General features: G+C 43.8%; 2 protein-coding genes across 2 annotated transcripts in view; one reads left to right on the forward strand and one right to left on the reverse strand.

Annotated features, from left to right (window-relative positions):
- Positions 1-7,147, reverse strand: part of LOC114909791 (inactive dipeptidyl peptidase 10-like) — a 51,700-nt gene extending 44,553 nt beyond the window's left edge. Inside the window, exons 1-7 of the mRNA XM_029249594.1 lie at positions 7,000-7,147; positions 3,140-3,270; positions 2,926-3,016; positions 2,746-2,832; positions 2,549-2,661; positions 1,402-1,695; positions 847-912 (exon numbers count right to left, since the gene is read on the reverse strand). Coding sequence (XP_029105427.1) covers positions 847-912; positions 1,402-1,695; positions 2,549-2,661; positions 2,746-2,832; positions 2,926-3,016; positions 3,140-3,270; positions 7,000-7,147 — 930 coding nt within the window. The remainder of the gene's footprint in view (positions 1-846; positions 913-1,401; positions 1,696-2,548; positions 2,662-2,745; positions 2,833-2,925; positions 3,017-3,139; positions 3,271-6,999) is intronic.
- A 10,863-nt stretch (positions 7,148-18,010) lies between these two features.
- On the forward strand, positions 18,011-26,821 carry LOC114909792 (ATP-dependent RNA helicase DDX18-like). Its single transcript, XM_029249595.1, has 13 exons — positions 18,011-18,066; positions 18,440-18,673; positions 19,158-19,293; positions 20,586-20,686; positions 21,595-21,794; positions 21,891-22,005; positions 22,301-22,440; positions 23,666-23,827; positions 23,992-24,144; positions 24,781-24,894; positions 25,033-25,089; positions 25,259-25,436; positions 25,953-26,821. Exons 2-13 carry the CDS (start codon positions 18,490-18,492, stop codon positions 26,096-26,098), a joined length of 1,686 nt encoding a protein of 561 aa, XP_029105428.1. The 5' UTR covers positions 18,011-18,066; positions 18,440-18,489; the 3' UTR covers positions 26,099-26,821.
- The last annotated feature ends 65 nt before the right edge of the window (positions 26,822-26,886 follow it).

Below are 26,886 nucleotides of genomic sequence, written 5' to 3' on the forward strand. Positions count from 1 at the left end.
AGCAATTTAAATGTTTCAAAATTCTATAACGTTCACCACTATTCATGTGTAGCTGTTGCTTTGGGGGTATAATAGGGTATAATTGTCATGTTGGCCCAGTGGTACAGGGGGAATGGACTCAAGTGCAGAGCTCAGGTTCTGGGTTTTAATGTTCGAAGGGTCAGGCAAAGGAATAGTCAAATAACAGGCGAAGGTCAGGCGATTGGCAAACGTCGTACAAGGGAAAACACGATACTCGTCGTCAAGGAACAGGCACAGGTCAGGAAATCCAGGCAGTTGGTCTTTGCAGAGGTTCCACAGGTCAAGAAAGGCAGCAGTTGGTCTTTGCAGAGGTTCCGCATGTGAGAACTTCCGGGGCTGCCTTTTATCAGCAGTTTCCATAAGTGGCAGCAGGTGTCGCTGATGGGTTAGCCAATGGGAGCGCAACAGTACACCCCTCGACGGGCGGCACCAGATGCCCTACGCTGTGGAGGATGCCCCCAAAGACAAGGCACCGGGCACTCCAGACGGTCCCTGTGGAAGGCAGCAATGAGATCAGGATCCAAAACGTCACATGCATCCACCCAAGACCGTTCCTCTGGGCCATGCCCCTCCTAATCAACTAGATATTGCAGCCGTCCCCTCTGCCGGCGAGAATCGAGCAGAGATCAGACCGCATATGTTGGGTCCCCTTCAACCTCTACCGGTTGTGGTGGGTCTGTAGAGACAGCAGGATGGTGAAGGGAGGTAACTAAGGGTTTAAGCATGATTACATGAAACATAGGGTGCATCCGCATGTCCGGAGGCAACTGCAGTTTATATGTCACTGGGGTAACCCGTTGCAAAACCTTGAATGGACCAATGTACCACAGGCTCAGCTTCTTCGAGGGGAGTTTCAACCGGAGGTCCCCCGTTGAGAGCCAAACCCTTTGACTGGGTAAAAAGGAAAGGGTAAAAAGTAAAGGGTCCTATGATGCTGATTGGCCTGTCACTTGTAGCGCTCGGCACTGTCCTGCAGCTGTTTCTGAACGGTCCGCCATACATCGCCACTGCCACGATGCCAATTTTCTACGACCGAGACTTGACTAGAGGGTGTCTACCATGGGAACAGAGCTGGCTGGTACCCCAACACACATTGGAAAGGTGACAGCCCGGTGGCAGAGTGTGGCGCGGTGTTGTGTGCATACTCCACCCAGGGTAGGAACTGACCCACTGATCTTGTCTTCTAGCAGAATAAGATTGCAGGTACCGGGCAATTTCCTGTTGGAACTACTCCACCTGGCCATTGGCTTGGGGATGGTATCCGGAGGTCAGGATTACCTGGGTGCCCAAGCAGTTCCAGAAGGCCTTCCATAGCCTTGAGGTAAATTGACGGCCTCGATCTCAGATGATATCCTCCAACAATCCAAACAGCTTGAATACCTGGTGGAATACGATTTTGGCTGTCTCCAAGGCGGATGGGAGCTTGGGAAGAGGGATCAAATGACAAGATTTATAGAATCTGTCTAACATGGTCAGAATCATGGTCTTACTCTCGGAGACTGGGAGGTCCACCAGGAAATTGATTGCGATATGGGTCCAGGGAGGGGAAGGCACCAGCAGAGGTTCCAGGAGCCCTGTGGGTTTCAGAGTCGGGCTCCAGGCTTGAGAGCATAGAGTACAGGCCTCCACGTAATCCCGGACATCATCAGATAACGATGGCCACCAGGACCGCCCCTGCAAAAGGGATAGGGAGTTGTAGGCCTGCTGCAACAGAGTGGACCGTAGGCTAGGAGGTACATACTCTTTTCTTTCGGGTATGTCGGGAGGAGTTGGTTCCGATGCTTGAGCAGCCTGTAACTTTTGGAAGAACTGCCAAAGCACAGGAGCCACAAAGCACCCATTGGGTAAAATACCCTCAGGGAGGTCCTGGGGGGGATCTGGGTTGTGAATCCGGATGGTCGCGATGGTCGGTAAGCACCAAAAATGGGGGCACTGCACCCTTGAGCCAATGCCGCCACTCCTTGAGTGAGAGTTTTATGGCCAGAAGCTTGTGGTTCCCACTGTCGCGTTCGGCCGGTTAGTTGTGTTTGGCTGGTGACAACTTATATGAGAAGTAGGCGCAGGGGAATAGTTTAGGTGGGGTCCTCTGTCGTTGGGATAACACTGTTCCTACTCCCACCTGTGAAGCGCCCACCTCAACCACAAAAGGCAAAGTGGGGTCGGGGCATTTGAGCACTTGGGCCGACGTGAAGCGGTCCTTCAGGTCCTTGAAGGCTTTCTCTGCGGTGTTGCTCCAGGGAAATCAGGGTCCCTTGGTGGCGGTCAGACCTGTGAGTGGGGCTGCAATGGTGCTAAAACCTCTAATGAAACGTCAATAAAAATTTAAAAAACCTAGGAAATGTTGGAGTGCCTTCACTGTAGTGGGTCTGAGCCAATTAGTAACCGCGCTAACTTTCTGGGGGTCCATAGCCACCCCATCCGGGCTCAGAATATATCCCAAGAAGGATATGTGGGTTTAGTGGAATAGACATTTCTCACCTTTCACACAGAACCAGTGGCTGAGAAGTCGACGCAGTACAGCTCATACTTGTTCGATGTGTTCCTCTTGAGTGCGGGAGAAGACCAAGCTGTCATCCAGGTACAACAGCACAAAGCAGTTGATGAAGTCTGCTAGGGCGTGGTTTACAAACGCCTGGAACACTGAGGAAGCATTCGATCAACCAAATGGAATTACCAGGTATTCATAGTGTCCTAGGGAGGTGCTAAATGCTATCTTCCACTCGCCCCCCTTGCGTATGCGGATGAGGTTATAAGCACTCCTGAGGTCTAATTTGGTGAAGATCGTGGCTCCATGGATCCTTTCCAAGGCGGCTGTGATCAGAGGTAAGGGGTGAGGATAACGGATTGTTATAGCATTCAATCCTCAATAATCTACACAGGGACAGAGACCCCCATCCTTCTTACCAACAAAGAAAAACCTGGCAGAGGCAGGTGAAGTTGAGGGCCTGATGATGCCCGCTTCCAGGGCCTCCTGGATGTATGCCTGCATGGCTTGCTGTTCAGGCAAGGACAGGGGATACACACAGCCTCTAGGAGGGGTTGTTCCTGGCAACAAGTCTATTGCGCAGTCTCACGGCCTATGGGGTGGTAGTTCGGTTGTTCGGGTCTTACTGAAGACCTCCTGGGCATCCTCGTAGTCTCGCGGAACATCTACTGGAGGAAACTCTGCAACCCCTTCTACCGATGTAGCCTGGCATGGGAATACTAGGCACGACTGTCGACAACCATCACACCAGGACACCAGCTCGCCTGTACTCCATCGGAATGTCGGATCGTGTCAGACCAGCCAGTAGAAACCTAGAATTATAGGGGTGTCTGGGGCTCAGATAGGATAAAAAACTAGGTCCTCGTGGTGACATGCCCCAATTGTAACTCGCAAGGGCATTGTGCAGCTATCAACCACACCGGACCCTAGGGGTTGGCCATCAAGGGCACTGACCCGTAGCCTAAAATCACAGTCCCGACCTGGGACATGGTTTGCCTGCGCGAACTTTATATCCATAAAGCAGCCAGCAGCCCCTGAGTCCACTAATGCGTGAGTGTGTACTTGACCTCCCTCCCAGGTTATGTGAATTAGCAACATCAGTTGACCAGGCCGGCCCAAGTGGCTTACCTGTGGTTCCTCATAAGGAGCATACTGGGTAGGCCAAGCAAACGTGGCCAGACGCACCGCAGTAGAAGCACAGGTTACTCTGAAAATGATGCCTCCTATCCTCAGGGTCCATCCTACTCTGTCCGAGCTGCATCGACTCTGGTCCGAGGTTGTATATCACGATCACAGTCTCCACAAAGCAGTCAAGGGTCCAATTCTCCCCATAGTATGCCAATTCGGCTTGAATCCGGGGTTAGAGTCTGTTCCTGAAGCAGGCTAGGAGGGAAGAGGGGTTCCAGTTGCTTTGTTCGGCCAGAGTCCGGAATTCCAAGGCATAGGCAGCCACCATTCAATTCCCCTGTTTTAGGTGAAGGACGCGGTTTCCTCAATCCACTTGAGGGATTGATCGTGTGCTCCTAGAAGGGCACCCTGAGACGCGAGTGTGCTGCGGATCTGGGCGAGCTCTGCTGTGTCCGTGTGCATGGCGGAACCTTCTGTCATGTTGGCCCGGTGGTACAGAGGGAACGGACTCAAGTGCAGAGCTCAGGTTCCATGTTTTAATGTTCGAAGGGTCAGGCAAAGGAGTAGTCAAATAAGAGACGAAGGTCAGGCGATTGGCAAATGTCGTACAAGGGAAAACTCGTTGTCAAGGAACAGGCACAGGTCAGGAAATCCAGAAAAGGCAGAGACTCAGGAAAACACACGAAGGAAGGCAGTAGTTGGTTTTTGCAGAGGTTCCACGTGTGAGAACTTCCGGGGCTGCCTTTTATCGGCAGTTTCCCTAAGCAGCAGCAGGCGTCACTGATGGGTCAGCCAATGGGGGCGTGAAAATAATAGGGTTATATCCCCTCTTCTGCTTTTCTCTGATTCTGTTGGTTCTGGTTTGAATAAATGTTTCTTAAATTTCTTAGTGTCTGAAATATTTTAATGAAAATGTTGAGTTCATATTTCTTCACTGTTTGGTCACTTAGAAACTGAAATTTAATGAGTTTAAACCTTTCCCACATTTGTCAGAATTTCAGCTCTACTTTTCACTCTAAGTAAATCAATCAATACATAAATGCGATTATACGTAAAGTTGCACTAAAATACAGCATATTAAGCCATTACTAAATGTAATTACAGACATAGCTTCAATAGGGAAAGAGAAAAATCTGCCTAAAATCCAGTAAATTCCAATTCACCAGCATTAGAGTCTAATAACACTTGTTCCCTACAAACTAATGCATTTAATGAACATTTCACATTGGAAAGTATAGCTTTATTCGTTTCAGTGTGTGTGTGTGCTTGTGTTTGCATTTAGAATGAATCCTCTGTATTTGAAAATCCTGGAAACTCCCTGTGTGGACAAATACGGGCTATTTATCCCTTACAAAGGTTAATCACGCCTGAACAACCCTTTGTAAGGTGAACTGGAAAGACACATAAATACCCTTAGTTTCACTGGTAAAAACTGGTATGCAAGCTCCAAAACTGAGACACATTTATTCTGAAATATCACTAAGAACCATTTTAATGACACAGTTACTCCAATAGTTAATATTGGTTATCATAACAGAGCATAGCTGTTCCTCTTCATTAATTATGATACTGCATGGCTGTCTACATGCACTAATTCAGCTCTTTGGTAGCCATTATGTGCTATACGCTTAAAACTACACACGTAAACACCCAAGGTTTATATATTAATTTAACATTTAATGCAAAAACAAAAGAACAGTTAAAACTAAAGAAATCAATGAAAACAATACACATGAATTTTCATCACTTACTGAACAAGTTAATGTATTTCACAGCACTTGCAAATACAGGAGAAACATACAAGCCTCACACAGCTTGAGCAGCTAAGGAGCTGTGAGGCACCAGCATTGTCCACCCCACTACCATGTCCCAGTTTAGAGTGAAAGCGTCAGCTAAATGAATAAATATAAATATCTCACACTGCTCAGCTGTCAGGACACACACACACACACGCACACTGTCTAAAACTGCTTGTCCCAAGTGGGGTCGTGGCGAACCAAAGCCTAACAGGGGCCACACCCAGGACGGGACGCCAGTCCGTCGCAAGGCAATCCAAGCAGGACTCAAACCCCAGGCCCACCAGAGAGCAGGCACTGGCCAAACCCGCTGCTTGTCAGGACACACAAAATCCAAATTTTGTCCTCGTCAATGTAAAGGAGTGCTGGGTAAGCCAAAGTAGAGGTATTAAATGAAACTCCTTGTAAAGTGAAATTCTCATTACTTCAGTGGGAGTATCTTGAGGTATGACTGTACTTGGGAGTATCTTGAGGTATGACTGTACTTGGGAGTATCTTGAGGTATGACTGTACTATTATAACATTCTTAGGGAGAAAAGTGTCTGGTGAATGAATGAATGAATGAATGAATGAATGAATGAATTAATGAATGAATTAATTAATTAATTAATTAATGTTAAGCAACACATGTTTACCAAAGCAAATAAAGTTAAGCATCTTGATCAGCAGCATTTAATCAGGGTTCTATGAACCATTAGAAGTGACAACCTTAATGTAGCAAGTCAATAATGTTCAACACTGCCAAAAATGCACAAGTGTTGACATTTTGCTGTCACAGTACTTACAACAAGAAGCTTCTGTATATATACAGTATATCATAAATTGTTAGAGAGGGGTCATGCCAAACCTGTTCTTGGCTCTCATAAGGAAAAACTGATCTCCACCAAGGATGTTTTTTTGTGCGATGCAAGGCACACAATCCAGCATGCGCTACAGCAGTTTGTACCTGGGATGAAGGTCAGCGCCTCCAGATCTCAGATCAGTATTCTTTCCAACTGCTCTAGGCAGAGTGCAGGGATTTCATGCACCTAATGTTTTCTCAAAGTGTGATGGTGGTGCTGGGTGCAAGGCTATTTTTGTCATTTTAAATGCAGCTAATCTGTACTGTCATATCTTTCAGACAGCATTGGAACTGGGGTACACAGGAATACGAGTGTATATATTGCTTTTTTTTCTTCTTTTCCTTTTGTTGATGAAATCCACTTTCTGTTTCGCTCTCTCTGAGATGTACGTCGTTTCGGAGAAGATTAATAAATGTCAAGCGGTCCATCACTTGTGGAGTGCAGTTAGTGCTATAACCTTTCTGGAACCAAACTTTCTCTGCTCGCTCATTACTAATCACGTATCTCCCAGGTCTCACAAGTCACCGTTTCCCCAGCTCGGTCTACAGGGCACGTATTTCAGAGCTGTAGCACAAGGACACTTGAACTTCTCTTTCTAAAGCCTTCCTCTGTCACACACGCGCACCAAAGCAAGTCGCGGCTCTACATGGGAGCAGACAAAAAAACTGAAGGTGTAAGTCGCAGGGTCCCCAGCACAACGAGCCCTGTTTCAGCCCGCTGCTCCTACCTTTGCTTCGCCTGTAGATCTTCTTCTGCACGGCTGCGACGCGCCGGCGGTCTGGTTCATCTTTCAGCACCTGGACAGCGACCCGTCGGCGCGCTTCTGAGGGCGGAGGCGCGCTGAGCGCGCGGTCCTTCTCTTTCTCTCTCTCCATTGTGGGCCGGTCTCTCTCGGGGTGGGTGGTCTCTCCGCGGGAGCAGTACGGGATCTGGAGTCGAGTCTCAGTACTTGTTTCTACTCGCTCAGCCCTGAGCAACTTACAACTTTTTATCATAAGCCTGTTTGCCTTTGGGTTTTTTTTTATGACATACACACTTTGTTTGTCACTAAATCTGTCCCCAACTGGAAATGAACGGGTGACACTAAACTAAAGTAAAAAGTATCAAATGAAACATTCACAGAGCTACAGACACAAACACACGAATTGAATGGTATCATTTCGTGTAAATAAGGTCTTTAGTACTTAAATTCCTTGGATAAGTGTACAACTCATGGTAATGACTCGAAATGTTGGATAAATTTGACTACGAAAGTTTACATGTAATGTTTGATTAAAAAATAACACATGATGTATATTTTATTAACAATAGCGCACCGAAGTTTAGATGGAAACACGGAAAATGGGATGTTTTCAAATACAGCCCCAGGGTTAAGCCTCGTTTCTCAAGCAGGAGCACACTGATGTGCCTTTATTAATATTTCTTTATGTTTTCGTTTATTATTCACAACTGGACTGCAGTAATGTTAACAAACACCCGCAATTCCACAATTTTTAAGTGGCACTTTTTCAATCCTGGTTTTGTTTTGTTAATATTTTATCTGATTTTTATACGAAGAAAATGGTAGGTTTAATCGCACACACACACACACACACACACACACACACACACACACACACACACACCGTCTTAAGCCGCGTGTCCCGGGTGGGGTCGCGGCGAGCGGGAGCCTAACACGGCAACACAGGGTGCAAGGCTGGAGGGGGAAGGGACATAACCAGGACGGGACGCCAGTGCGTCGCAAGGCACTCCAAGCGGGACTCGAACCCCAAATCCACCGGAGGGCAGGCAGAAGTCACCGCGCCCCCCAGGTTTATTTATGTTATATAACTTGTGAAAATCAGGGATCTGCTCTCAGTGCACTTCAGTAGCTTGCATTAAAGTGACATTTAAGTCCATTGGCCATATATGATCAGTGGGGTTTTATCTTGTCACCTTGTGCAGTTTAGCCTTTTAAAGAATTATGTCTCTTTGCGAATACAGTACAGTTTTGGTTTCCCACCATGTGGAGCTCGATACTAAGGGAAAGACAAATTTAGTGAGAGTTTTCTGCCATGAATGGATTGAAAGTACTGATCCGTGTCAACAGGTGACACTGTAGTAACCACAGATGAATAAGGAACTCTGAAGTCACTGAGAGGCAATAAATACACACACATTGACTGAAACCACTTGTCCCGAGCAGGATCGCGGCGAACCGGAGCCTAACCCGGCAATACAGGGCGTAAGGCTGGAGGGGGAGGGGACACACCCAGGACGGGACGCCAGTCCGTCACAAGGCACCCCAAGTGGGACTCGAACCCCAGACCCGCCAGAAACCAGGACTTGGCTAAACTCACTGTGCCATTGTGCCCCCTTGGAATAAATAAATAAATTAAATTAAAAACAATTCAGCTATATCAATTAGGGGTGTGTCCCTCCAGCCTTGCCCCTGTGTCGCCGGGTTGGGCTCCGGTTCGCCGCGACCCTGCTCGGGACAAGCGGTTTCACACAGTGTGTATGTAAAATGAATTTATTTTTTATGCAGAAGTAAAGGGCAAAACTCGTCCAGAAATGTGAAAGTAGAAATGCATCCGGTTACATGAAGACAGTTTCTCCAGGGTGTCGGCAGCACTGTTTTATTTGTGTTGTCTCCCCTTTGCTCTTCACACTTCTCAGTGAACATTTAACTGAAGTTTTTCAGAGCAGTTGTGAGACACCCAGCAGATGTCACGTCCACGCCCACAACTCATCCGACAACACCTGACTCTGCTCCAGCACCTGATTAACCGCTCACCCTTTAAAAGACCCTCCTCAGCTCCCATACCTTTGCAGAATCTTGTCAGGGACAACCGCCCTTCCTTGTGACTCCTCGCTTATACGTATCTCCAGTTCTCAGTTCACCTTCTCCGGTTTTGACCCCTAGCTTTGGTTCTCAACCACGTCCACGGATCTTCGTTTCAACTCTGGTCGCCGTTCAACCGACTCTTTGCTTCATCTCCTGACCACACCCATGGATTCCCGCTCTGACCCCGACCGCTGATCAACCGACCCTCCGCCTGCCCCGATACCGAGAACTTGCCTGATCCTCTGACTCCAGACAAATAACGCCGCGCTTGGGTCTTTCCATCCCAGTTTTCTCGGCCTGTTGTGACAGTAGAAGGGTGAAGAGTTATACTACAGACCTGAAGTTCATATCCCACTATAGTACAATTCCAGCTCATAACCTTCATTTCTGTAAATTGTTCACCGTGCAGCTGAATATCACTCTTAATCCCACTTGTTGTATCCCCTTTACAACTGACAATCTGTGGTTTTAGATACCTAGGAATTTGTGTTACTCCTAATCTTTATCACCTACCACAACAACTATTTGCCTCTGAATAAGAGGAAACAAACAGAATGAATATGCCTGAACTCCCACAGGACATCAGTGATCTCGAGCAACCCACCACACTCACAATACACTATTGGGCCGTTGTGTTATTGTAAAATTGTGCTGCATTTGCAAAAATCTTTACTTGCTGGTGGGGAGGCGTAGTGGTGCAGTGGGTTTTGCCAGGTCCTGCTCTCTGGCGAGTCTAGGTTCGAGTCCTGCTTGGGGTGCCTTGCGACGGACTGGCGTCCCATCCTGGGTGTGTCTCCCCCCCCTCCAGCCCTGTTCCCTGTGCTGGCGGGTTAGGCTTCGGTTCGCTGCGACCCCGCTTGGGACAAGCGGTTTCGGACTGTGTGTGTGTGTGTGTGTGTGTGTATGTAGTTTGCTTGCTCTCAGTTTCCACACATCTTGTCATTTTTATGCCTCTTACTTGAAGCTGAAAATACCCAAATATTATGTCCACCTGTAATGTCAGATATACTCTTTTATTGCCTTGTCTTTGCACTGCTGTATTGTCCTATATTGTCTTATGTCTGTATTTTGTCTTATTTCTTTCTTGTTTGTTTTATATTTCTCCACTGACCCACCCCCACCACCACCAATGTATTTTACTGTAGGAAAGGACTGTACAAGCACAAGAATTTCATTGTATGTCAAATTTACATGACAATAAAATTTCAACTAAAGACGTGAAATTTGATTAAAAACTAATCTCACGGCAGAGGATTTAAGCATTCTTTATGCAAGTGCTTGTTATTGTAAGGCTTTGTACTTGTACAGTACAGACACTAAATTTACAATACAGTAGAGACACAATCCAATCATATGAGCTTCACTATGGACTTCACTGTGATACAGTATAATGCAACTGAGTAGTTTGTATACTCAATGAAATTTACACCCAAACCAAGGCTTTCCATTTATTTCTCCCAAAGCATCAATAACAAATCTCAGGTAATTAAAACACACTACACAACGCAACAAAGTTTTTCAAATTTCTTAGTAACATCAATTTTTGCATTGATTTTATAAGTTAAAGTTTACTGATTTCAAAAATACCACTAGTTCTTCTAGAGTGTCAGTTTTACTTTGGTACTTTACAGTCACTGGAAGATTCCAGAAGGCATCAGAACATTCTAGAATGTTTTAGTACTTTGTAGAAAGCATCAGACCCTAAAAGGTATTAAAATATTAGATGCTTGAGACCCCGGTTTGAGAATGTGAAATATTTTTGTAAAAACTGACATACAGGTGATCCCTGATTTGCAATGGTTCAACTTGCGATTTTTTTCGACTTTACGATGGTGAGCTGGAGATAGATATTCAGTAGAAACCATACTTCAAGTTTTGAATTTTAATTTTTCCCTGGGCAAGCGATATGCTGTGTGATACTCTCTCACGATTCTGGGCAGCAGCAGCAATCAGCATCTCCCAGTCTGTCACGCAGAGGTGTGTATTAGGTGTATTAAATGCATTTTCTACTCACGATATTTTCGACTTATGATGGGTTTCGTGGAACGTAACCCCATTGTAAATCAGGGACCACTTGTATAGTACAAACCAATACCAAAAGTATGCTTAATCCAAGAAAACTGAATGGAAGATGCAATAAATAAATAAATAAATAAGACATAAAGTTGTTGCATTGTGTTATTGAATATGTTATTAGTTAAATGTTATTTGTCGGTTTTAAGTGAGCTGCATAAGTGAGTAATAATCTGCATTGAAACATATCTGTGGATCCTACATCCGTACATTAAGAAAATTACTTTCCATTCTTGAACCAGCACACCTAAAAGCGAGCAAATGACAGCGAAAGAAAGATGAAAGAGTTCTAATGTTCACATACTGTTCCTAAAAATATTCATTCATAATTATTCATCATGTAATTTTGAGCTTCGGTTCACTGCAGTTTCCTTTAATTTATCCTGGTGAAGGTCACACTGGTAACAGACTGAGCAGGAAGGCCCAAATCATCTTTTCCCTAGCTTTAGTTTTCAGCTCCTCCGGGGGGTTCTCCAGGTCTTCCCATGCAAGCTGTGAGATATAATCTTTCTAAAGGTTCCTGGGTCGTCTCCCAGTGAGACATGGCTGGAATCACTCCAGCTGGAGCCTACCGTGGAGCCTTCTTACTAAATGTCTGTGTCAAGTCACACTTCTTCATACAAAGGACTACTCCAAGGCTTTTCCACATGCTGGAACTTCTGTCTCTGCTATGGACAGTAATCCCAGTGTTCCTGCGGAAAAACATCATTTTGGCCAGTTGTGTCTCACTCTTCTTTTGGTCATTAACCAAAGGTCATGATAACAGGTGAGGGGGATGTGGACTGAGTGGTAAACTATGTGTCTTTTTATTTATTTATTTATGTATTTATTTATTGCATTTTCCATTCAGTTTTCTTAGATTAAGCATACTTTTGGTGTTGGTTTGTACTATACAGGTGGTCCCTGATTTACAATGGGGTTACGTTCCACAAAACCCATCATAATTCGGAAATATCGTAAGTAGAAAATGCATTTAATACACCTAATACACACCTCTGCGTGACACTATGAGCTTTGTCCGAAGACTCAGCTCCCGCTTCACCACCACAGATTGATAGAGCACCCACAAAACTGCTGATGGTGCACCAGACTATCTTTCAATCTTCTGTTACTCGAGCACAAGACTCCGTCATACTTGAACTCCTTCAGTCAAGTGTGTCTAACTGTTGACTGGCACTCCATGTAAACCCATCGGGTCGATCCCAGAATAATCGACGTGAAGCCATCTTGTGAGCTCGTCATCAGCAAGGAGAAGTATTGTATTTGGATGCCATGCCAGCCAACTGACAGGCATGAGCAACACAGACCTATATGGACTAGGCCCTGGCAATGTAATATTTATCATGTTAAAAACAGGCAGGCTGTGTGCTGGAGACAATGCAAATTTATACTGCTAAAGTGCTATTTTACAGCAAAGGGAAAGAGTAATGTCAAAAATAAGTATATGACTCAAGTATCTGACTGTTACTCCTAGTGGGGTTTGCCATCTGCTTTACTGCGTCAAGCACTTACAATGTAATTGTGTTAAGAGCAATATCCCTGACCCACATGGTCGTACATTTTTTATGTATTATTTCCTCGAATTCTTGCATATTCCAAAGACTAGGTGAAAGAATGCTTTTAATATCTTTCTGTGCTATAAATGTGCCAGTGTTCTGTGAGCTTTCTTTGAATAGAAATGCTTCTGCTATTGAGGTTGCATATAAACCGATATGAAATAACTGGAACACAGAAACAGAATGTGCGAAAATTCTGATAGCATTTTTAAACAAGGTTGAGTTCGGTGATAATCTTAACAACACATGACTTGGTAAACTCTCTTCAGAGAACAACACACAACTAATTAGTATCTGGGGAAATGTACCGATGCACAGGCTTCACTTCACTCCAGAAGCATGGGACACCAGAACTCCCAGAGGAAATTCCTAGACTAATCCGCAGAGGCACCATCGGAAGCTATTTTTGTTCACATACCTCAGGAAATCATATCCTTCCCCACAGCTCATTGCTCCCCCAGTGATATCAGCTGCTGGACACCAATCACAAAGCATCTATTGACCTCAAAAATCACCCAATTAAGTTGGAAAAAAATAACTGTCACATCAACACAAGTTAATAGTCTCCGGGGGGGCAAGGGCTGGCAAGAGAAAAATATCTTTAATATTTGCTGTTGGAATGTGGATGTTTAAAGTGAAAGTTAATTGTTTTATAACCATTTTGGCCTCATTTCATTATTAAAGTTGCAGGAACACTAAGGAAGTCATACTGCGCAAAGAGAATGAACCGTTTCATTGGTTTGATCAATAACATGCCCATCAAATGATACCTCAGTAACTATGACTGTTTTTCCCGGTACTAGTGCCAGTAAAGCAGTTATACTGTAATGCCCCAAAATTGTGCAGCCATCATGTAGTGTCATGAAAGCCAATTTAATCAATACACTTAAATCATCACTTAAGGTCAAAAGTTGTTTTCCTAGATCAGCTTTAGGAGTTTTGTTCATCTTTCTTGCTTTTCCCCTCACATTTTTAAATGTGCATTATTAATCTTATTGCTTATCCCAATTATTGCACTGTTTTATGCCTGTGTTGTTGGGTTGGCTACTAAAAAAATAAATAGAATTATGTTCAACTGAACTGACACCAGTGCATCTTTACAAGTGGCTCTACTGACTTTTCAAATGCAGGATTTGAGCAGTGGTTTCACTGAACCGAATGAAACAGGACAGGCAGAAATCAGAACAATAAGGATTATCCAGCTTTGTCTCATGCTATTCAGTTCTGTGTCCTGCTGCGTTCCTTCATCATTCAGTCTTAATCAGACCTGAGATTCAGTCCCAGGGCCCTGCACTGTCATCTAGTTCCTATTTTATCCAGACCCATAAATGCATTATGCAATAAATCACCAGGCTCAATTAATCCTACATGCCCAAGGTATTCAATAATGAATGCTCATGAGATACTGAGATTGTGCGGCAAGCCAGCTTTCCAGATTCACTTTGTCCGGAAGACTGCACCTCTGCCAGACAGGGAAACCCACCTCCTCATCTCTGCACTACAAATGAACTAAGCCCTACAGACATTCGCAAATACAACACTCACACACACCCTAATAATAAAGTTACAAAGGTGGGCCAAGTGGGAGTGACGCCAGCTGCATATTAAGTGTAGGCACCATAAAATAAATGCATCAAGACCTACATTTGTAATAATTTCCATAAATCTCGCTTCGCTCTGTATGTTGTGGAGGTGGAGTCGGCCTTCCTTTCAATAATGGACTACAAATAGCATTTACTGTACATAGTTCATAACCACAGAGCACAGTACATTAATATAAATGCATTGTGACAACCCCAGGGGGCAATAGCCTGCGAGGGGTGCAGGTCTGACCTCTGACCTTTGACCACATTTAGGCTCGTTGTACAAACCAGTGCTGCGTTTTAAAACAATATAAGGAGATGAGCTTCGACGACAAACAAGTTGCGGAATCTCTTGGAGACCACGCGCCCTTCGAACTGTGACATTTGGATCCCCTTGTTGTTTGGATAAAGACCCTTCAGACCTTGACCCTCACTTCCTTCGGATCACAATCACCGGACTTCGACCCTCGAAATCGGGGCCCCAACCTAGATCACAACTCGGACCTGTGTCCACAGAATCAGACCCTACCCGGACCATGTTCTCTTCTGTGACGGACCCGTGCAGGCCTGCATGTCTTTGCGCTACTGCTTTGGGATTTGTGCACCTGGGATGATGAAGTGATGACATGTAAAAACAATGTGTGCGTTATGAACACTTCTCAGTTGAACTATGTATAAATCTTTAAATATTCTCTGCTATACATGCGCAACATATTTACAACTGAGCTGTGTTGAGCACTTAGCTGCTCCCGTATGACTCACACACACTGTCTGAACCGCTCGTCCCATACGGGGTCGCGGGGAGCCGGAGCCTAACCTGGCAACACAAGGCGTAAGGCAGGAGGGGGAGGGGACACACCCAGGACAGGACAGGAGAGGACACCAGTCCGTTGCAAGGCACCCCAAAAAGGCATCCCAGTCAGTAGCATCACGAACCCCAGACCCACCGGAAAGCAGGACCCGGTCCAGTCCATTGCGCCACCCCATCCCCCACTCCTGTATGACTTCCATGTGCAATTTATTTATTTTTTTTACAGAAATTCTATTTTACTTTTTTGAACTTTTATTCACTTTATTGCCAAAAAATAGCAATTACAAAACTTAGTTTCATGAATAGAAGAAGGAATCAGATCAAAATATTACAACAAATGAGGCCAGATAGAATATAACAAAAAGAAAATAAAAGGGTAAATACAGTAAGTAGAAAATTTAAAAAAATACACACACACACACACACACACACACACACACTGTAATGATGACGTATCATGATGGAGACTAAGGGGTTGCTCCTCCCCCTTGGTCCTCGCTCCCGCGCGCGAAAGCTGATATACTTGGCCGTGTACACATTTTGTGCCTCGCACGTTTTGGAGATTACTTTAATGTTGTTTATTTTATTGTAAGGACAGCTGTGTGAAATATGTCATCCATAGTTGCCTACAAGATATTAAAAAGAAGAGCTTCCTTTTGTCCGTGTCCGTCTGGATTTATATAATTATACGCCTTTCTGGAATCCACGTGAGGATCTGGGCTAACTCATTAGCCGGATCGTTACAACACACTTCCCGAACCGCTTGTCCCATACGGGGTCGCGAGGAACTGGAGCCTAACCTGGCAACACAGGGTGTAAGGCTGGAGGGGGAAGGGACACACACAGGACAGGATGCCAGTCTGTCGCAAGGCACCCCAAGCAGGATTCGAACCCCAGACCCACCAGAAAGCAGGACCCGGTCCAACCCACTGCACCACCGCACCCCCTAAAAAAAAATATTCAGCACAAAAAGGGTTTTTACAATTTACAATAGTGTTCTTTCTTCTCCCATCTGGCAGGCACTACAGATCACTGTGCACTAAAACAACCACATACAAGAAGCTTCTTTCCCCATGGTGTTATGGCCATGAACAGCTGATTGCTGTTGGTCTGTGCAATACTTTCTCCCTCTTACTTATTCCCTCTCTCATTATTTATTCCTTCCCATCCCTGCACTTGTTGTATGTATGTATCTTTATCTGTGTGTATGTATGTTGTGTTTTTTTTTTTTTTTGGTTTGTTTGTCTACTCTACACTACAAGCCATTGCGAACAGAAGCCGAATTGCTTGTATGTGTATGCATACCTGACCAAACAAATCAGATTCGGATCTGATTCTTTCTTTCGTAAACAGGGGAAAGAAAGGGTTTGAACTACCGAATTTATACTTATGTATGTAATATTTGGCTAATAAGGTTAATTGTGTGGCACCTATTGTGTCTCTCATATTTGTAAAATCCAAGTAATACATGCTTGGTAGAGAAATCGGAGAAGAATCAAGTTTCCACTACATTAAGGTCTGACCACAATTTGTCTGTCTCTTCGGAACCAAAATATGTGAAGAGCTTTTTCTGGCAGACGTCGTGTCAATGTCTTTTAAGTCTTTGGATGAAACATTTACTTGAGGGAAGCGCTTTGTACGCCTGAGGGAGAACTGGCACGGCGCACGAGTGCTGTGAGGGGACGTGGGTTCCATCCCCGCTCAGTCAGTGTGGAGTTCACATCACCCTGTGTCTGCGTGGGTTTCCTCTGGGTGCTCTGGTTTCCTCCCACAGTCCAAAGTGATGCTGTTCAGGTGGACTGGTGCCACCAAGAATCACCCACAGTGCGTGTGTGTGTGTGTGTGAGATAGACAGAGTGTGTTTCACTGGTGTTATGTTATCTGGCATTCGTAAGTCGCCTTACGAAAAACTTAAGAAGTGTTTGCTAAACGAGTCCAGTCCACCAGAATTACAGTACAAAGCTGCCATACTGATAGAATGTAATTTTAACCCACTTCTCAAGAAATATTGACTTTTTTATATAGAGTGTACCTGTTGTTCCAAATAACAGAGACGTTATGTTTATTCGGCCGAAAATTAATAACAGCAATTGAATTGACTAATTTCTCTAACGTTCTTCACGCTCGTACACGACGCCACACGTACATGTAGTGTACGCACCGGAAGCAGGACAGAGCATTACCGTGCCGTAATATATGTTTAAATATATAATACTTTTAACGTGTTTTTTTTGTATACTGTATTTTTGTTTTTTGACGTTCTCGTTGAAAACGTGTCGGTCGTAAAAATTTTCCGTCAGGCAAAAGGAGAGACACCCTGTTTCATTTTCCTTCAGGCGGTCAAATGGGTCCTACTCTACAGAGGGGTCCTAGCGCCCGCACGTGCACGTGTCTCGCAAACATGGCAGACCTACAGATGAAACTCCTTCGGAAGAAAATTCAAAAAAGAACTGAAAAAAACAAGAAACGGAAGTTGTTAGAGAAACAGACTGAAGAAGTGAATGCCGACAACGGTAATTTTTCTAACTCTATTACTGCAGTTTTAAATGAAATAAATAGTTTACTTGTAAACTAAGCGCGCCGGCCAGGTCGTGACACGACGGACGTCGAGTGTGACGAGCAGCCGAGGAGTTCCGCCGTTCGTTTCTCTGCCTGGCCACGTTCTTCCAATTGAACTCGATAAAAAAGTATTTTAAATGCTAACATTTATGAAAGATGTAAGGGTCTTTTCTGCTTCTCTTCTGTTCAGGAGGATGTGCCTGCGATTTAATGGAAGAACTTGTTGTTGAAACGAGGAGGGAGCTGCAATCAGTGGCCCAGAAGCTCTCAGAAACAAGGAAGGAATGTGAAGAAGCTGCAGCTGAGCGCCAAGAAGAAGCGGACAGTGGGTCTCCCGTGAAGAGTAAGAAGAAAAGGAAAATAAAGCGGGTGGATGAGGCTGCAGGTTTGTCTTCACCAATGGCAATGAGCTGTCTGTGTTGCACATGGCAGCCTCGTTGCGCTCAAGAGATTCACACTTCTTTACTTCCACGTTCTCTGTTTCAAGGCAGTGTTGCCTGCTTCTTAAAAATCCCCCTGAAAATGTGCAGAGAGAAGAGCATTTACATTTGTTCGTTTAGCAGATGTTTTGCTTTCAAACAAAGAGTGACTTCTAACAAACTCTGTTGTGTTACCAGCCCACATCCCTTTTTCACCAAGGTGACTTACACTGTCTGCTACATTACTTACTACTCATCCATATACAGCAGCGGAACACACACTCACATGCTGTGGGTGATCCTGAACTGTATAACTCCATTTTTCAAATTGTTTTTAAGGGATTAAAAAGGCTAAAAAGGAGGAGTATGAACTGCAGGAGAATGGAGACATGATGGAGCAAGAGGAGGAAGATGGTTCTCACAGAAGTCCCAGAGGTGCAGAACAATCTGGACCGGGGTCCAGGAGCAGAGAGGTTCACAGCGTGGAAGGGGAATCGGAGACTGAAGAGGAGATGAGCAAGAATGATGACAAAGAGGAAGAAGAAGAGCAGCAGCTTCCACTAGGACTTACTGGTATGCATCTATAGAATGAAGCCCAGAGTGCAGTGCTGAATGTGCTGTATGTTGCACCAAATGATTTGTAAATGGAGTCCAGGAATGTTATGTGATTGTAGCTTGCGTATGATGGTATGTAGCCAGTAATACAAGGTAAACGTGCCAATACTAGTGTGAGGAAAGAATCCAGCTTGGAGCGTTGTAAAGCAAATCATTTCTGTGTACCTGTCCGTTCCTCCATGCATGTACTGTATGCGACAATAGATGAAATGAGTTTCGAACTGAGGTGTTGATGGAGTACTTTGGTAATTGTTTGACAGAGCTAATTCATGATGCAGTTGCTGTAAGTTTTCCAAGCATCACTTAAATGCACATTGCAATGTGTGCACTTACTCGTAGCTTTGACTCATGGTTCAAGTGGTGTTTGTATATTGCCATAAGTGTTCCAGATTTTCTGTGTAGTTGCCACAGCCAAATGTTTTCTTCTCCCTGTGATGCCCAGGTGCTTTTGAGGACACGTCCTTTGAATCTCTGGCTGGGATGGTGAGTGAGAACACCCTGAAGGGAGTGAAGGACATGGGTTTCCAGCACATGACAGAGATTCAGCACAAGACCATCCGGCCCTTGCTGGAGGGCAGGTGAGTTTGCAACAGACTTTGCAACAGTCACTACTTCATTAGTTGCTGCAGGTAATGAGGAAGCTCAGCAACTGAGGCTATGCCAATCCATTTCCTGTTCTTTTTCCATTAGACTTGCACTTTCCACAGTGCATCTGTACTTTCGGAACAAAAAAAGATAGTATTTGAAATAATCTGTGTAGGTGTCTCATCTGGATGGGCCATGGAGCCACACCCATCACATTTACCGGTGAATCATTGAGTGTAGGTGGCACAGCAAGTAACGCTGCTGTCTCAAAGTGCCTGGGTGGTGCGAGAGGACATGGGTTTGATCGCCACTCAGTCTGTGTGGAGATTGTGTGTTCTCTCTGTGTTTGCGTGGATTTCCTCTGGGTGCTCCGGTTTCCTCCCACAGTTCAAAGACATGCTGTTCAGATTCCCCATAATGTGTGAGTGACAGAGAGAGTGGGTTTCACTATGTATGAATGAGTGACCCATTGTAAGTAGTGTATCTGGCAGTGTAAGTCACCTTGGTGAATGAGGTGTGTGGGCTGATAACACTACATAAAGTTCATTGGAAGTTGCTTTGGAGAAAAGCATCTGCTAAATAAATGTACATGATTTCTGTTTTTTAAAAGCTTCAGTTTGGGAGAAATCTTCTTGTGTGACAGCTCACTTTCCACTCACAAGGACATGGGGAGTATATGGTGCCAGATGTCAGAGAAAGCCATAATCTTGTCATTAAGCTCATAATATCGACATGAGCCACTAGTCACAATGGTGCTTTTAATAGATATTTGATGTTTTTGTGCTGTTATTTGAAAAAGGCATTATAACTATTATTATACTTGAGACAGCAGCGCTACGTGGTTTAAAACGTACAGTTTGCCGGAAAAGATGCATAAAGTGAAAGTTTAGGCTTTTCTGTGACTTTGAATGTCTTCTTCAAAATCTAGTTTTTCCTCAGTTGTGTTCTTTTTTTCAGCAGTTTAATTGCTTCTGTGTTTTTTTCCTTTGCATTATCAAATTATTGTACCTCCTTTCTTTTTACTAAAGTCTCCAGCAGCCAAGAGGCACTTATGGACATCTAATGGGTTGTCTCCTCCAGTCAGTGACTTTTTTAGCCAATTGTCCCTCCTGACTTTAGCTGTAGAGATGATAAGGCTGTATTTCAAAGTGTATGGGAAGCTGAAACAGACTTTTCCTTTCTTATATAACCTCAGTTCCACACAGGAAGCTCCAGTGGATTACGTGTTAGACTCAGCCCAAAGAGATCTAGACTGCTTTGTGACTGCATGTTTTCTGTTGCACAGGGATGTCTTGGCGGCTGCTAAAACTGGAAGTGGGAAAACGCTGGCCTTCCTCATTCCGTCAATTGAGCTCATTTACAAGCTGAAGTTCATGCCCAGAAATGGTAAGACTCAGTTTTGACTAAATGTCTCACTCATCAGAACACCAATGAGAACATGTTTGAATGTGTCAATGTAGAGTTCCAAAAGTACAGCTCTAAGGACACTCCCACGCAAAAGTATGCAACACCTTGACCAGTTTTCCAAATCTACTGAATCACGCGCACAATATATTTACATTATAAGTGATCATTTAAAAACACCAAAAGTGTCCCATCCATTTGTTATGTTTTAGCAACATGCTCATGGGAAACAGTACAGAGCTGCCGCCACTTGCTTCGCAGTAGGATTGGTGGTTCTTTAGCCATGGAACATGGGCTGTGTTGCTTGAGATTTGCGCCACACATAGCATTTTGAATATTGCCTAAAGCTCTTGCTTGAGCCCACACGAACATAACACCTCTGCCCCACATTGCAGCCGGCTCGTTCTCATGCTTTCTGTCAAACTTACGATGTGTTTAAAGCTGTCTTTCTGGAGAGTTAGGGTTTGGCTTCTTTTGTGCCACTCTGCTACCAAACTGTGTGGTTCCTTCAAAGTGGCAAAGTTGCTTTCTCTCAAGTCTTGTGCTTTTTCCATGCTGAGTTTTAAAAGTCTTTTCTAAGCACTACCTGGATTGTGTGCGCTGTAGTTTCCCATGATGGCAGGAGTGAAAGCTCGAATAATGGAGAATGTTTAAATACCCTTTACCTGTGGTCACATTCTGTTTGCTGACAGCTTAATATAAGAGTGTATACTGTGTGCTTCTTGTCTTAGTTCTGGGCATCCTAAATGGAGCAAGGCTGCACTAAGCTTACTGTATACACGAGTCTTGTTTTATTTCCTTGTTGTACACTTACAGTTGATCTCTGTGTCACTTGGTTTTAAAAGTTGTGTGTTTTTGGACATTTTTAATTTGTCTACCTTTGGTTTCAGGCACGGGGGTGATCATTCTGTCACCCACCCGAGAGCTGGCCATGCAGACGTATGGGGTGATGAAGGAACTGATGGCTCACCATGTGCACACTTATGGCCTCATCATGGGTGGCAGCAACCGCTCTGCAGAGGCTCAGAAGTTGGCCAATGGCATCAACATTCTTGTAGCCACCCCAGGGAGGCTGCTAGACCACTTGCAGGTACTGTACAGTTGTTTTGTTTTTCCACTGGTTCTTAATAATAAGGTTCTCTGCTACAGGTGAAATTTGCTAAACACTGTACTCTGTGTCTTGAAGAACACACCTGGGTTCATGTACAAGAACCTCCAGTGCCTGATCATCGATGAAGCTGACCGCATTCTGGAAGTGGGATTTGAAGAGGAGCTCAAGCAGATCATTAAACTTTTGCCAAGTATGTAATACTAATCGGATGCATGCACTGAAAGTTTTGTGAATTCTGCAATTATTTATTTTATAATCTTCATCATAGTAAAGAATTCATTAAAAATCAATTGTCAGTGTAAAAAAACTGTGTAGGTATGAGTAGATTTTTTTTCTTTGTTTGTAAGTACAAAGAACTAGTCAGCAGTGATATTTAATCCAGTATGCTCCTTTTCCGTACTATTTTTGATAGTTGGCTGTCTGCCGTGGTATTACACGTTATTGAAGAAACTCTGAACAGCTGTTTCTCCATCCCCTACCCTCAGAGCGAAGGCAGACTATGCTGTTCTCTGCCACGCAAACCCGCAAAGTGGAAGATCTGGCCAGGATCTCTCTGAAAAAAGAGCCTTTGTATGTAGGTGTGGATGACAACAAAGAAAAGGCAACAGTGGATGGCCTGGAGCAGGTAACGGTTGTTGGGGTTCTGTGTTTGCGTTTTCATTCCTGTGGATTTCCCATTGAACAGTGTGTTAAATATAATCCTTTGGAGACTTCTCCATTGTTGCATAATAGAGGTTTTGAGCAGCCAAGTACCTGTGTCCTTCGACTTACAGTGCTGTGAGAAAGTATTTTCACTCTTTCCAGTTTTGTGTTTTTGCACCTTCTTGACAGTGAAGATGATCAGATCTTTGTCAGTTCTGCACCACTGTGCTTTAATTTTCAAATTATTAATTTCTTCAAATGTGACACATAGTCTTCCTCTTCCTCATGACAGTTCACACACAACATCACTAAACTGCTGTGCTTCTGCTATGCTAGTATTTGTAAGTGCTGCAACCCTAGCACAGCTCAGTTGGACAAATGTAGGAAACTCTGACCTTGAAGTGCGTTCAAGCCTAATTGAAGATCTTCATTTTGTAGGTTTTGGGGTTTATTTAACCCTACCTGGAGTTTCATTCAATAAAAGTTTTGCGTTTATTCATGTAGCCGAAGTTTTTTTCTCTATAAAGTGTCTCCACTGTTTAACCAGCATACGTTACAGGGGTACCTGCATATAGAATCGGTAGAGTGCAGTTTATTTTAAACAGATAATGAAGTGCAAATTGATGCAATAGATAGCAGATGATGGAAGAAGTGAGGCTGAAAGATGTTTTGAGTGGGATTCAACAGGGAGAGAGGGAGCTAATTCCTCTTTTGGTATTGGACCTTGTGTATGTGTGTGTGAGAGAGAACTGTCATGAGCAAGAGGAAGGATATATTTCACATTTAAATAAATGAGTAATTTGAAAACTAAAGCACAGTGGTGCAGAACAGAAGATGCAAATGGAAACATGTATGTATGTGACACCATACAATGCTAGGCTGTAGCTGAGAGCGTTGGTACATAGTTCCCACAGTGCATTGTGCCTCGCAGTCTCTCACTCTCTGGGTGCAATTTCCAAATCCGATCTTGATTTATGGCACCGGACCAAATGTCACATCCCGGAGCAGGTGTGGCTGACAAGATGAATAAAAATTCAGACTGATTAACAATAAGTGGTATAATAACTGCAGACCAGAACTGGATATCAGAGGATGAGTCCTGGAAAAAAAAGCATAATAGGATAATATCTTCACTGCATGAAATTAAGTTGGATCTAGATTGTCTTTCAGAACTTACATGTTGCACCAAAAAATATGTGCCATTTCAGGGCTATGTGGTGTGTTCTTCCGAGAAGAGGTTCTTGTTGCTCTTCACCTTCCTGAAGAAGAACCGCAAGAAGAAGCTCATGGTTTTCTTCTCTTCCTGCATGTCAGTCAAGTTCCACTATGAGCTGCTAAATTACATTGACCTCCCTGTCATGGCCATTCATGTAAGTGACTGTGTTCCTTGTGTCATCAGTTCAGTGGTAGTATAGAATCTATGGTCTATGGGTGTATGACCTACAAATTGGCACTGGAGATACTAGAGCATCTTTGTCTCTTAATTAATACTTTTAAGAGTGTTTCACAGTATAATGGAATTGTTGTCTAACAGGGTAAGCAGAAGCAGACAAAGCGAACCACCACCTTCTTCCAGTTCTGCAACGCAGACTCTGGTATCCTGCTCTGCACTGATGTGGCAGCCAGGGGCTTGGACATCCCAGAGGTTGATTGGATCGTTCAGTATGACCCTCCAGATGACCCCAAGGTAAGCACAGGGCACATATGATGTGTGTGCTACTGAGGTCCTCAGTGGGAGAAGATGATTCACTGCTGTGTTCTTTGGGTAGGGTTTCTCAGCTTGCTCAAGAAAAATCCAGCTAGTGGTTTGAATTAGTGGGCCAGTTGTTTTGACTACATGTAGTGTGTATTTATCTGTGCCTTTCTTGTCTGGTCAGTGAATACATTAAAAGGCTCTATAATGGAGTACTTGGAAAGTCACTGCAGTGATTTTGTGTGCCAGTTGTGCTGTGGTTGGTGATGATTTTAAATTGTTGTTAAATGTCCATATTTGTGAAAACCAAAGTAGCTCAAAACAAGTGATTCTTCATGGGTAAATTTTAGACAAGGAGTTGTATTATTTCTACACAATACTTAGTGTTTTCTTTTTATTTTACTTTTGTTTTCATGTATGCATAAATGAGAACAGTTTATAGTAGTTTCATTTTGGTAGGGGCCTCCTAGGGGCATCTCATGGTGGAGCTCCAAGTGGGAGGATAACTGGGTCTTTTCAGTGTAACCCAGTGGGTTTTACTGAAATAGACTGAGAAGGTCTAATGATAAGGCATTAAACATTTATATAACTATGTATTATATAACATTTATGTAACGTTTCTCTTGTTAGGAATACATTCACCGCGTTGGTAGGACAGCTCGTGGGATTAATGGAAGAGGCCACGCCCTCCTAATCCTCAGGCCTGAGGAACTGGGCTTCCTTCGGTTTCTGAAACAAGCGAAGGTAACTCTCAGGATTCCATATTCAAGTTCTGCACACCATACTTATCTAAAGACTAAATACTGTTAGGTAATTTCAAAGTTATTTTTTTATTCTTTTATGCATTTTATAAAAATGCATTCTGATTTATCCTCATTTCAGGTTCCACTGAGTGAGTTTGAATTCTCCTGGAGCAAAATATCAGATATTCAGTCCCAGGTAGGCTCTTTCACCCAGCTTGTGCAGTAATACAGGTGGAAATGAACCACTTTTGGGGCCCTCTGGCAAGTATGACATTAAATCTGGAGGCTGTGGAAGAACAATGGTCTGAAGTAGATCATGAACTTGAGATAAACGGACTCAAGTGCACTGATTGTGTCCCTTGCAGCTGGAGAAGCTCATCGAGAAGAACTACTATCTGCACAAGTCAGCACAGGAGGCATATAAGTCGTATGTGCGAGCGTATGACTCTCACTCCTTGAAGCAGATCTACAGTGTCAACACCCTAGACCTCCAGAAGGTGGCGCTGTCTTTTGGCTTTAAAGTTCCTCCTTATGTTGACCTCAGTATCCTTTCCAAACATTTCAGCATTGCTTATTCTTTGTGTATATTTTTACACTGCTCTCGGAAGTGCTTTTTATTCGTTTTCCCAGGAATTACAACTGGCACAGCATATTTGTGCCCTTGTTTTCATGAGTCACTTGGTTGGATTCTTTCTTTTTTAAAGGAAGGCCCTTACAGGCATGCTAGTTTAGTCAAACAGCACAGTGCTGTTTAAGGTATAAAGGAGGTGCATCACCTGCATTTCTGTCAGTCTTATTGTTCATGTAGCAGACACATTCAAAGAGACCTGAAAGCCTTCGGGTTGCAGGGCAGTTAAAATAATGTTCATTTGGTCTTTCCGTCATTAGAACATGACTGTTCATGTGTTCTCATTGACCTGGAACCAATTAATTTACAGTACAGGATGAAAATTTGAGTACGCCTGCCAGAAACGGAATGGAAAGTGGTGGTAAATTGATTTAATGAGTCTTGGCAGAATTGTTGCATGCACAATTCTCCTTAACTGGCGTTCCTCCAAGATGTGAACAGCAGCAAGGGAATAAAGCTACAGAAGAGAGGTGGAGGCGGTGGCTTTGGCTACCAGAAGTCCAAGAATGTGCACAAATCCAAGATCTTCAAGCATGTGAGCAAAGGCAAGAGTGACAAAAGACAATTTTCCCGCTAAGTGTAGGAGGAGCGCCTCAGTGTCATCCAGGACCAATATGGAGATGTAATGCTTATGGCAGCCCACTGCTGCAGGCTTCTTTCAGACATGTTTGCATTCTGTTTGTCAGTGACAGCTGTATGTCTTTATTGTGGCTTTCTTTCCCTTCCTGTTGTTCTGCTGGTTTAGGAAACATGCAGTAATTTCTCCTGCATTTGTATTCATGAACTGTAAACAGATTGTAATAAAAAAAAAAACTGCCACCTGTTGGATACCTGGGCCTCAAATCATTGCAACAGCAGAAACAACAGATTCAGAACCTCATGTATACCACCTTGTTTGATAGTGGGGGAAGGGGAAAGAGGCTTCCAATTTCTGGTCATAGCACCCTTATCTAGAGGGAGTGTTTCAAGCTTCGAGATCCATAAGATGACAGTGGCAATTTTTTTCCTTTTTGCTTGCTATGCCACCACGATAGACTGGACGTGACACGTTTGTTGCTATGAGGTATTGTATTGGCATTGTTTTCAAAATAATTACGTAGCTAGGGGAACATAAGGGGTTTAGTTATAAGTTCTCACAGATTGTATGCAATTACTTTGAACTTTTAATTTTAAAGTTGTAACACAGGCAGAGTTAAAACAACTCAAGGCAATGTGTATTTTCATATATGTCACAAGGTCTTCTCTTCAAAATATTAATGTAGCTCTCAAAACCTAAATTAGGTCACATTGAGATGTAGGAATGAAATTAGGGGGAGAATAGATATACTGGTGAAGGCAAGATGTGATTGAGGAACCAGGCAGTGA

Source organism: Scleropages formosus, unplaced genomic scaffold, assembly GCF_900964775.1.
Source record: "Scleropages formosus unplaced genomic scaffold, fSclFor1.1, whole genome shotgun sequence".
In the NCBI taxonomy this organism is placed as follows: Eukaryota; Metazoa; Chordata; class Actinopteri; order Osteoglossiformes; family Osteoglossidae; genus Scleropages; species Scleropages formosus.

Coding starts and splice junctions, on each gene's coding strand:
- LOC114909792 (XM_029249595.1), top strand. CDS start 18,490: ATGATGGAGCAAGAGGAGGAAGATGGTTCTCACAGAAGTCCCAGAGGT. Junction 19,294..20,585: donor CGGCCCTTGCTGGAGGGCAG/GTGAGTTTGCAA, acceptor TCTGTTGCACAG/GGATGTCTTGGCGGCTGCTA. Junction 24,145..24,780: donor ACCCTCCAGATGACCCCAAG/GTAAGCACAGGG, acceptor TTCTCTTGTTAG/GAATACATTCACCGCGTTGG.